General features: G+C 33.8%; 1 protein-coding gene across 1 annotated transcript; it reads left to right on the forward strand.

Annotated features, from left to right (window-relative positions):
• Nucleotides 1–3291: 3291 nt before the first annotated feature.
• LOC131030476 (aspartic proteinase PCS1) lies at nt 3292–5269 on the forward strand. The gene has a single exon (XM_057961317.2). The coding sequence runs from the start codon at nt 3530–3532 to the stop codon at nt 4832–4834; it is 1305 nt and encodes a 434-aa protein (XP_057817300.2). The 5' UTR covers nt 3292–3529; the 3' UTR covers nt 4835–5269.
• The last annotated feature ends 7403 nt before the right edge of the window (nt 5270–12672 follow it).

Raw genomic sequence — 12672 nt, forward strand, 5'->3', positions numbered from 1 at the left:
GTGTTTGAGCGTGTACAAGGATCACATTTCTTGGGAAAAAACAAAGTGCTTAGTAGAATGTGATAAGGGTTTGATTTCTTATCAAATCGATGTGCGGTGATCATTCAACAATGGAAATTGTCTAGAAATTTGTTGTAATGATCTTTAATGTAAATTCATTGTATTTTGAATGTAGTTAGGGTTATGTAGCCGACCTAACTGAAAAGTGTATTTAGGGCTAGTTGGAGAAGAGATTGTGTATTAGTAGTTTGAGAAGAAGGTGTTGTCGAACCAGATCGAAGTGTATGCATGTGTGTAGCAGAGTTGAGATGAAAAGGATATGTACTAGCAAGCAAGGAAGTGTTTTATCAGATCATTTGCCCTGTTGTTCCCTAACAGTTACAACAATCTGAAATCCCTTAACTAAGTAGATCCTTCCAGGTCTTATTTGTAAATCCCTTCACTGGGTGGCTCATTAACTTGAGTTTAAAATCCTCTAACAAGGTTACTCCTAAGAGGGTAGAGATCCTAATAGGGTTGAGGCAAATCCCTTAACCAGGTGACTCCTAAAAGGGTTTTCTCTTAACCAGGCGCATTCCGAAAAAGTGCAAATATTTTGTGGGTGCTAATTCCCATCGTGGTTTTTCCCATTTGGGTTTCCACGTGAAAAATCTCTGTGTTCATGTGGTGATTGCATCGTTGATTTGAGAGTTTGATATCTTTACATTGTTTTCATAATGACGAACACTTGAGTGAATGGTTTGGTAAATCAGTTTAGCAAAATGTTTGAGCAGTTATCAGTACAATTTTTTGAAGTATTGTAGAATTGTTTTACTACTAATTCGCCCCTTCTCTCAATAGTAACCAGATCCTCATAATAACAAAAAATGCATAAAATTTTTGACAAAAAAATTCAAGGTGACATCATCCTAATATTACTATACATTGCTATTAGCCAATAGAATTATAGATAAATGTTTTTTGTAGATTAAATTAAATAAATGTAAATGAATAAAAACATTTGAAAAAAAGTTAACATATTTTAATTCATGATTCTAATTGATTGATGTTTTGACATTTAATAGTTTTGGGTGAATGCATTAGTATTCATGCCTATGACATAAACTAACATCAAACTTAATATAAATGCCTTGAATATAATATCTATCAATATCTTTTAAATATTCATTTTCTTGCTAACATCTCTTTGTATATTATCTTTTGATAAAATATCTACCTTTGATATTGAATATCTCCTCTCATGATGCTTGTCACAAGGCTAATAACCCTCTCCATGTAGTTAAATCCCAATCATCCATTCTATCTTTTTATTTTAGCCATCCTTTTTTTAATTGGAAAAACTATTTAAGAGAGTAAATAATCTTATGCTAACTAAATACTCCTATTTTCATAATCAAATTCTCAATTATACTCATATATTGTCAAATAAGCGATGTAACTACGAACAACATCCATATTCATCCAATTGAAACAAATCTCACATATTAGTAGAGTTTTGGTGCATATTTTTTGTTATATTTTAAATTATCTTGTTTACTTCCATTTTCTGTATCATGGTGTGAGCTTTTATTTGATTTTTTGGGTTTGTATTGGCTACTAATCCATTTGCTTGAACAAGGCTCCATACTCTCTATGCTAGCTAATAAGTGTCTTCTTTCTTAGTTACTCTTGTTGATGAGAGTATCAATGGATCATGGAAAGTTGTGGATAATTAAAAAAAGGATTCAATTTTGCATAATTTGCATCTTTGATCACATGTCAAATTGGGTGAAAATAGCTTTAAATTGTAAATGAAACTTAAATACATCATGAGATATCACCTATGAATTTATGTAGCCTTTTCAAAATTTAATGTGTCCATATGTATGGGTCTAATACACTTTTCCTACTCTTTATCTCCATTATAATTCAAAGGGAGCAATGCCTTAAACCTCAATTCACAACAAAAAATAATTCTTTAATAAACAATATAAATAAAATAAAATAAAATAATTTTTAAATAATCGTAAAATAAAATAACTCTTAAGTGAAAGAAATGACTCTTAAGTAAATAAAAAAAAAATCAAGCTTACTCATCTCTTAGTATTTTTTAGATAGATATATTGAAGACATATATATTAATAAAAAAATAGTGTATAGTAAATAGAATAACACATTTAATATAAACACCTCAAATATAATATCATTCAACATCTTTTAAATATATTTAAATTTTATATTAATATTAATTTACTCACAATTATTTAATATAATTATTTATCATTTTTATATAAACTAATATATTATATTTATTGTACTTTTTTTATGACAAAGTGTCTATATTACCATTTATAAAATTAGCCACACCTTTAAAGACTATGTGAAACAACACCTTGAAATATAAAATCATAGGACAAAGCAGCTAAACGATGATAATACCATATGATTTACCCTACAATAAATATATTTAAAAATCTATATTAATTATTAAAAAATAATATTCATTTTGATTCCATTTTCATTTGAAAAGAAAGGTATATTAAATTGTAATCAAACATATCCTACAATATTGATTTGGATTCCATTTTCATTTGAGAAGAAAAGTATATTAAATTGTAATCAAACATATCCTATAATATTCATTTCAATTCCATTTTCATTTGAGAAGAAAAGTACATTTAGTTGTAATCAAGCCTATCTCATAATATTCATTTTGATCCCATTTCCATTTTAGAAGAAAAGTATATTAAACTATGTAATCAAACATATCTCATAATAATCATTTTGATTCCATTTCCATTTCACAAGAAAAGTATATTGAATTGTAATCAAACATATCACATAATATTCATTTTCATTCCATTTTCATTTGAAAATAAAAGTATATATAGTAATAATCAAACATATCCTATAATATTCATTTCAATGCCATTTTCATTTGAGAAGAAAGTATATTAAGTTACAATAAAAAGATATATTAAGTTGTAATCAAGCATATCCTATAATATTTATTTTCATTAGATTTTTCTTTGAAAGAAAAAAAGAAAGATTATTTTATAGTCTATGATACCCTGCAATTGTATATGGGTCGAGATGGCTTATAGCAGTATGGGACTATCTCATATTTCTTGTGGGGGAGGCATCTAATTGTACTACAAATGAGACATACATACCTCATTTGAAATTTGAACTTATAACCTCTCTTTAAAAAAAAGAAAAATATATGAATTGGAAAAAGTATATTAAATTTAATCATAAATAACCCACATCCATTGAGAGGGGGGATGACTTATGCTCTCTTTTGAAAATATGAACCACATTGAGAGGGGGGGTGACTTACGCTCTCTTCTGAAAATATGAACCACATTGAGAGGGGGGGTGACTTACGCTCTCTTTTGAAAATATGAACCACATTTATAGGAATATCTGCACTTTAGCAAGTGATAGTCAACAACAAACATGCATTCTAGAAGCATTGAAACAGCCAAGAATGACTCCATTACCAATTAATCAATCGCCACTCATTTGAATTTCTCTCTAGTCTCAAACAATGGGCCATACAATTTTAATCCATTATCTGTCCTGTATCGCTCTGATATCCTCCTGCATTCATCCAACAAACTCTGCAAATCCTCTCAATCCAACAAACTTACTTCTCCACTCCAACTCGAACACCAACCATGGCATCCCTCTGCCCCTGTATTCAACCCCACTTTCCTCTCATCCCCCCACCACTTCATTCACCAAGTTCCCCTTCCAATACAACCTCAATCTAATGGCGGAAATCCAGATGGGCAACCCTCCTCAGAAGCAAAAGATGGTGTTGGACACAGGCAGCGAGCTCTCATGGCTGCAATGCACACAGTCCTTCAACCCACTTCTCTCCTCCTCCTACGCCCCAATCCCCTGCACTTCACCAATCTGCACAAAACAAACCTCAAACTTCCCAATTCCCACAATCTGCAATGCCAATCGCCTCTGCCAATTCATTTACCCCTACGCAGACCAAACATCAGTACAGGGCAATCTCGGAACAGACACCATTACTCTTCCTGAACTCAAAATCCCAAATTTTGTATTCGGCTGCAACATTTTGGCCCCTCTGCCCGGGACCCCCGGCCTAATGGGGCTCGGGCGTGGCGCATTGTCATTCATTTCACAGATTCCAAAACCCAACCAGAACAAATTCTCTTACTGCATTGCAGACCCAGTGGAAAGCCCCAATTCCCCAGGTGTTCTTCTGTTGGGTGATTCGCCATTTTCAAAGTATTTGCATTACACTCCCCTGTATACCATTTCAATTCCACTGCCTTACTTCAACCGTGTGGCCTACAGTGTCCGGATTCGAGGCATCAAGGTCGGAAAGCTTCGATTGGGTATTCCCAAATCTGTTTTTCTTCCTGATCACACGGGTGCCGGACAGACCATGATCGATTCGGGTACCCAGTTCAGTTTCCTGGTGGGAGAAGCCTATTTGCCGCTCAGGGCAGCATTTTTTCGCCAGAACCAGGGGATTATGAACCAGAGTGTAGATGATAGCTTTGTTTTTCAAGGGGCTTTTGATCTGTGCTTTTCTCAACCTGGAAATTCAGCTTTCCCGCAGGTTAGCCCTGTTACTCTGCTGTTTGATAACCGAGCGCATGTGAAGTTGCAGAGCCACCAGCTGCTGTATCAGGTGCCCGGAGATCTTGTTCGGAATGGGCGGAGTGTTTACTGTTTCACGTTTGGGAACTCGGATTTGGTAGGCATTGTGGAGAATATTATTGGGAATTTCCATCAGCAGAACTTGTGGGTTGAGTATGATCTCCAGAGCTCTCGCATTGGATTTGCAAGGGCTAATTGCCGGTTTAGTTGATTTGGAAGGTGGCGATTGGAATCCATGGATGCCCAGTTGCAGGATGAGGGATGATTTGGAGATTAGGTGGTCTGAATTAGCTTGTTGATCTTGTTTTTGAATGTTTAATTCAGTCTGATCTGCTCTAAAATTACTTGGTTGCGCATGTCAAACATGATGTGCTGTCTTGCTTGACAGTCTGGTTTTGTTGGAATCAGAAGGCCTCCATAAGTCTTGTTGCTGACCTTAAGGCATTCTAAGGTTGTTGAAGTCTGGAAAAGGGGGCAATAAAGACAAATTAGTGTTTGAATGGATCTTTTAGACTGTGGCAGGAAAAAAAAACATTAGGTATTCTAAGGGGCAGTGTTCATGTAGTCGATATAAAACGGTTCTTTTATTCAATAGTAAAACATTTTTGACAATTAATAATAGGTTAAATTTATCGGCATTTTAGCATAATAAATGTTTTTGAGCTCAAGAAATGTAGCTTATTGTCTTTTTAAACACTTTATTAATCAATAAATTGACAATTTCTTGTATATGAAATAGTTTATAATTCATCATTTCTTTTGACGTTTAAAAATAAATTAATGATTATAATAGTAAAATGGATTTATTTATGTAAATTTTTATTTAGTTTTGAGATAATTTTGATAGAATGTTTTCATATAGTTATATATTGATAAATGACATATTCTTATGTAAATTTAGGTTGATTTCTTTATTTTTTTATCTATCTACATGCTTATTTAGGTTTGCCCTTGCACCATGTAGACTTGACTCTCAAATTTTGAAAGTTTAAATTCAAATTTTGACAATTCTAACTAGTTTCACTAAAAGGAACCATTCTAGTAATGTTTCGTTATGGAGCACTAAAAGGAACATAAATTTGTATCAAATAATTTTATAACATATGCATTCATAAAGCATGCCATCTTTGATACTTTCCATGAACATAAAATCTAGTCAAATTGATAGGATCAATCTAGGAGAAGATGATCAAATTATGATTTAATGATCTCCTTGACTTATTATCAATATTACTAGTACTTAAGTTATTTATGATCTAAATTATTAATATTCATGCATCCTTATTTGCTCCTAAGCTCTATATCCTTTGTTGATAATTGATCCAAAAAACTTCTTTTAATGGGCTCCATTAAAATATCAAGCATTATGGTCATTCCTCTCATGCCCTTGATCTGTTATTATTGTTCTTGTGAAGTGTGATACCTGCAGCTGCAACACAAACACTCAATAGATCATTACAAGCATGGTTAGCAAATAATAAGCAAATGAAAGATGAACCATGACAAAGCAACCTATCGTCTCCTAAGAGATGCGAGTATGGATTTTCTCTCAGATCTGGATAAGCGATCCCAGTGACTTGACTACACCTAGATGGAGGATTTGAAATGATATGCAAAGATGAGATTGATTAAGCTAGATTGATCCAAGAGACTAATTAAGCTAAAGATATGCATGATTAAGCTACATGATTCAAAAATTATGCTAGAAAATGATCAAATTAAGCTAAATCTAAGATGCAATTGCCTATAACAACAATGCTCAAATGATATGCCTATAGTAACAATGCCTATATTGATAATGAGATGGGATCCTTTGTGCTCCAAAATGGGGGATATTTATAGGATTTTCAAGGCCAAGGATGAGGTGGCAGGAATCAATGGTCAAGATTGAGTCTGAAGATATCAAGGGTGAAATTGGAGGAGTTTGGAGAAGAGATTGGAGGAAGGGACACTTGTCATCTCTATGGTGACAAGTGCCAAGGAGCCTTGTTCGTGAGAGGGCAAGTGTCCAAGGGAAGAGACATGTGGCCAAAGTGCCATGTGTCTCAAGGGAAGAATGTCCACACCATAAGAAATTAGGATAAGGAGGTTAGAATGTGAAAGATAGGATAGGGTTAGGGAAACCCAAAGTTAGGTGGAATGGGTTAGTTTAGAGGGATGGTTAGGTTAGGTGGTTAGAAGTTAGGAGGCATGTGGGTAATTTGAATTTAAAAAATTCAAATAATAGGAAAAGACTAATTAATTTTCAACAACTCATAAATTGATTTGTTTTAATTAATTAGAGGATTAGAAGAATTGATTAAAATGAGGGGAAGATTAATTAGTTTGAATTAATTAATCAAAGGGGACCATGGAATGAACTTAATGAATAAATCTTTAGATATATTAATAAGTAGATGGAAGGGAGATTTTAATCAAATTGCTAATGAATTCAATTAAATTAGGGAGGGGGATTAATTAAATAATTGCTTATTTAATTAATTATCTTTAGACCATTTTTAGGTGTATACATTTCGCCCTTCTTTGAAGCGAGGTGTGATGACACATTGATTCAAAGAATAATCTCATTTTGATGATTATATTGGTTTGATAGGATGCCCCAGACATTGATTGATAAATTGCAGTACGATGATGCCCCCTCAGGAGATTAATTGAGATAATTGATTTTTTGGAGTGTGTGAATTTATGCGAAATTGATATCTCGATTAGAAATGATTTGATTTCTGCAACTCTGGTTGATGAAAATGCGACTTCTACGATCACGATGATGTGGTCCTTGATTATTGATAAAGCTTATTGATTAGATTGATAAGATCGAGATTCAGTCTAGTTTCAGGAATGACACCTCCTGTATAAGACAAAGATGATCAAATCATTTGGTTTCAGGAACGATATATCCTGTATAAGACATCATCAGAACGTCTGGTTCTAGGAAAGATACATCTTGTATAAGACATGATAGAATCGATTTAGATGCGATCGATTGATAGGATTGATAAGGTTGATTGAGCAAAGAACTGACAGATTTGTCGATACCAAGTTGCGGGAAGATTCAGATATGTTGATGTTGGTTTGGTTGAGGGAGTAACATTAAATTTGTGTTGGGTCGACAATATCTCGAGAGAGATGAGTCACCAGTCTGATTATGTACACACTTATGATGATACCTTGATGATTCCTGCGATAGATTTAACCTTGGATAAAATGAGCATGCAGGATCCCATGCAAGAATGAGATGCAAGCAAAATGCAAATGAAAATGCAAAGCTACGACCGGACCAGTCACTGGGTTATTGTGTTTTGTCATCATTGAGCTTTTTTAAAATGTGGGAAGTGAGTGCAAACATTGATGGTATAATTAAACCATGATGACCTGAGTACTACTTTCCTGGATTTTGATATGGCAAGTTAACACAAGCATCGAGGTATAATTGAACCAAGATGACCTGAGTGTTGCGTATGTAAAACAGGCAGTATTAATCATTCTTATATGCAAATTGGAAATGTCTTAGATGATACTCCAATGATCATGTCCTTAGACAAATTTGCACATATTAATGATTAATTTATAGACAACAGACAAGAAAAATATCATGTTCCTCTAGTCAGAGACATCTTGGAGTCACTCAGAAATCATGATAGCGAAAATCAAGATAGAAAAGTTGAACAATCATGTTAAAATCATTATCCAAAAGATATCATCTATTGAAAGGTGTGTGAATGTGCTTAGACTGATATATGATAGTTTGATGGTTGACAATTTGATCTTGTGATCAACGTTGGATGTGTCTCAGTTTTCGCTTGATAAGAGTTGCCTGACTATTGTTCTTCCTATTTGATTAAGCTCAAAATGATTGATAATTTTTCCCCTAGCTAGGTGCAGGATTTTGCCCCAAGCCTAGAAACAAATTCATTATGATATATCCAATGATCCAAACCATGGCGAGAAACCACCCGGGATTCCTTTGTATGTACAAAGGCTTTATTATGTATATGAACACCGCTGATGGAAAATGAATGCAAGTGGAAGGATGCATGAACTAATAGATCATTACAAGCATGGTTAGCAAATAATAAGCAAATGAAAGATGAACCATGACAAAGTGACATATCGCCTCCTAAGAGATGCGAGTATGGATTTGCTCTCAGATCTGGATAAGCAATCCTTGTGACTTGACTACACCTAGATGGAGGATTTAAAATGATAATGATATGCAAAGATGAGATTGATTAAGCTAGATTGATCCAAGAGACTAATTAAGCTAAAGATATGCATGATTCAACAATTATGCTAGAAAATGATCAAATTAAGCTAAATCTAAGATGCAATTGCCTATAACAACAATGCTCAAATGATATACCTATAGTAACAATGCCTAAATTGATAATGAGATGGGATCCTTTGTGCTCCAAAATGGGGGATATTTATAGGATTTCCAAGGCCAAGGATGAGGTGGCAGGAATCAACGGTCAAGATTGAGTTTGAAGATATCAAGGGTGAAATTGGAGGAGGTTTAAGAAGAGGTTGGAGGAAGGGACACTTGTCATCTCTATGGTGACAAGTGTCAAGGAGCCTTGCTCATGAGAGGGAAAGTGTCCAAGGGAGGAGACATGTGGCCAAAGTGCCATGTGTCTCGAGGGAAGAATATCCACACCATAAGAGGTTAGGATAAGGAAGTTAGAATGTGAAAGATAGGATAGGGTTAGGCAAACCCAAGGTTAGGTGGAATGGGTTAGTTTAGAGGGATGGTTAGGTTAGGTGGTTAGAAATTAGGAGGCATGTGGGTAATTTGAATTTAAAAATTCAAATAATAGGAAAAGACTAATTAATTTTCAACATCTCATAAATTGATTTGTTTTAATTAATTAGAGGATTAGAAGAATTGATTGAAATGGGGGGAGGATTAATTAATTTCAATTAATTAATCAAAGGGGACCATGGAATGAACTTAATGAATAAATCCTTAGATTTATTAATAAGTAGATGAAAGGGAGAATTTAATCAAATTGCTGATGAATTCAATTAAATTAGGGAGGGGGATCAATTAAATAATTGCTTATTTAATTAATTATCTTCAAAACATTTTTAGGTGTATACAGTTATGTTATTTTTTTCTGTTATGATTTTACCAAGATTCATACCTCTATCCATGGTATTGTGTTTAATAGACCTAGTGATGAAGATCAACAATTGAGAACCCTCAGTGACTTCTCAATTGTTAGAGCTCTAAAACAATCTTTCACCAAATCATGCATATTTGTAGGTAATTTTCAATATATTAAGACATTTAAATAAACCAAAGGCAATATTAGTCTTGCTAGCAAAAAAAAATTCTTCATATTATGGAAATAAAACAATAACATAGTCTTTCAAACCTGCAACAAGCTATGGATTCCATGGTTATGCAAATTAGCTCTCACAAACCATCTGCATCAACAAAATTTTCACAATTACAGAAAACCCATTACAAAATTGAAACAAACATGTCTAAGACAATTTCTCACATCCCACTTCAAGCCTCTCTTTCTCTAAAATTTCTTCATTTTCAAGCACTAACAATCTCTTCTCTTAATTCTACCTTTTTGAATATTCAAACTCCCCTCCTTTCTACTCTCTATTCTTCTCCTTCTTGGGTATTGAATTCCACTTCAAAATATGCATCTTGTCTTTATTTTTCCTTCCTCCTTTCGGGCATTGAAAACCACCAAGCATTTTCGTTATGCAATTTAGCACTCCCCAGAATGTAACCTTCTTGCCAACAATCAATTTGTAACTCCCCTTCTTCTCCTATAAGCTCCCTCGGTGCTAAAGATAGAGCCAAGCCAAAATAATGCATTTCCAAAATTCAAAATGGAGCATAATGGGCAATAAAGAGCCCACTAACATGCTTGGGTATTTATTTTTTTATCCCTTTAATTTTATTGCTTAAACTTCAAATTGTTGAGTCATTAAGTATATTATAGTCAAATCATTGTAGCCATTTATCTTATAATTCATAATTTTAAATTTCAATATGATAGAAGTATGAAAAATGTACCCAATTGCCTTCACAAAAGTGCACAAAAAATAGTTTACAAAACACTTTTTGGTGTTTAATTTAATTATGAAACCGTCTTCCAATTTTTCAATGAACTTGAATATCGGAAGTTCCCACCTTCATCTACAAGAAAACAAGTGAATAAAAATTTATTTACTAGGAATAGCATACAAATGTTGGCATTTTGCATATAGATTGCATTAATGATATGTTGCCATTGATGTCAATTGAACAGATAATGGTATTCATGTTATTGCAGATATTGTTGATTTTGATATTGGCTAGTAATAGGTAGGAAGAGCTTTGTGGAAGATGTTGTAAACCAGTATGTTAAGTTTGTGAGTTGAACCGATAAACCGGTGTAAAGGGTTAAACCTTTCTATGCAATGTAACCGGTAAACCCTATCAGTTGTTAAACCCTAACCGATCAAGTTTGTTGGTTTATTATCTGATGAGTGATAATGATGGAGACACGTGTGATCATTGTATGAGGATAAGTTCAGATTGTTTTGCCACATTTGTTTGTTGTCTAGGGAAGGAGCAAAGTGGATTGCATCTAATGCATAGCGCGTGATGAGTTACAAAGTTCGATGAACTGGTGATTATGGAGCAGTTGAAATTTTCTTGAAGAATGTGAAGAGATTGTTATGATTTTTAACAATCAAGATTATACCAACTTGTTTGTAATCTCGATGATGAGAATTTGTTTTGTTTTTTATTAAGGAAAAACAAGATTTAAGGGACCCAAACCCCACTTACATATCATAAAGAAAAGCATTAGAGAAGCAAGAAAGGACAGAACGAAGAAAGAAAGGTAGCAAAAGATCAACACAAAAGACAACAGCTAGAGAAAAGTATAGCAAAAGACCAACGAGAAACTGGTACACCTAAAAGGAAACTAGAACATCTAGGTGAAAATCTTTATGGTCTCCTCAACAAGGTTTTTGTTTTGTTACCGACCTAATTGATTTTTATTTAAGGTTGATGAAGTTGCTTGTAAAATTTGTTGGCAAGATTAGCAGAAACCTGTTGAGTGTGTAGTTGCCTAACTGGTGAATGGATCTGCACTTTGAGTAAAGGCAGATTGAAGCTTAAAAGGATCTGATCAAGCAAATGTAATGTTATTCAAACATATCAAGAAAACCTGTTATTTTCTAACAATTACAACAGAAGTGAAATCCCTTAACCGAGTAAGCTCTAACAAGCTTGGTTACTTATTATATCCTCTAACAAGGTGGTCCATTAGCTTGGATTCTTCAATCCTCCAGCAAGGTTACTCCTAATAGGGTATTGTGCTTTTCATCAAGGCATATTTGTAAATCCCTTAACTAGGTGATTCCTAACCGGAATTAGTTCTTAACAGGACTTATTGTAAAGCTTTAATAAGCTTGGCTCCTAATAGGATGAACTTCAGAAGAGTTCAGATAGCTATCCTTGTGAGTCTCATCTCACCATGGTTTTTACCTATTTGGGTTTTCCACGTATAAACATTTGTGTCAAGTGGTGAATGTTTTTGTGGTTATGATCTTATTTGTTGATTTGATTAACTTCTGATAAGGCATGATAACTAGAAGCATTGAGAGATGAATATGTTAAGATATGATTAAGCATTATTGATGTTTACAAGATTGGAGTTGTTTATTGTTAAGTTGTCATAACACTCAAACCGGTTGATGTCAAGTATTCTTATGAATATTGATCTTGATTGTGATATGTTTACTTTGTGTGATTGAATTTGAGTTTGGCAACTTTGTATTAGTTTTTCAGTATACTGATTCACCCCCCCCCCCCCTCTTAGTATTCTACCAAATACTTTCATCATACCATCAATTGGTATCAGAGCGTCTCAGGTCCTCTTTAATCTAAAAGCCTAACAACTTGAGGAAAAGATCTTGTAGATCATGATGAAGAAAGAAGGTCTAAAGTTAAACAAAGATAACTATAGAATATGGAGCAACATAATGAAGATTTACATCAAGAGTCTTGGTAGTCAGTATTGGGATCATCTAGAA

Source organism: Cryptomeria japonica, chromosome 8 (genome assembly GCF_030272615.1).
Source record: "Cryptomeria japonica chromosome 8, Sugi_1.0, whole genome shotgun sequence".
Classification (NCBI taxonomy): domain Eukaryota; kingdom Viridiplantae; phylum Streptophyta; class Pinopsida; order Cupressales; family Cupressaceae; genus Cryptomeria; species Cryptomeria japonica.

What these genes read in the sequence shown, in the direction of transcription:
- LOC131030476 (XM_057961317.2), top strand. Translation starts at nt 3,530, where the DNA reads ATGGGCCATACAATTTTAATCCATTATCTGTCCTGTATCGCTCTGATA.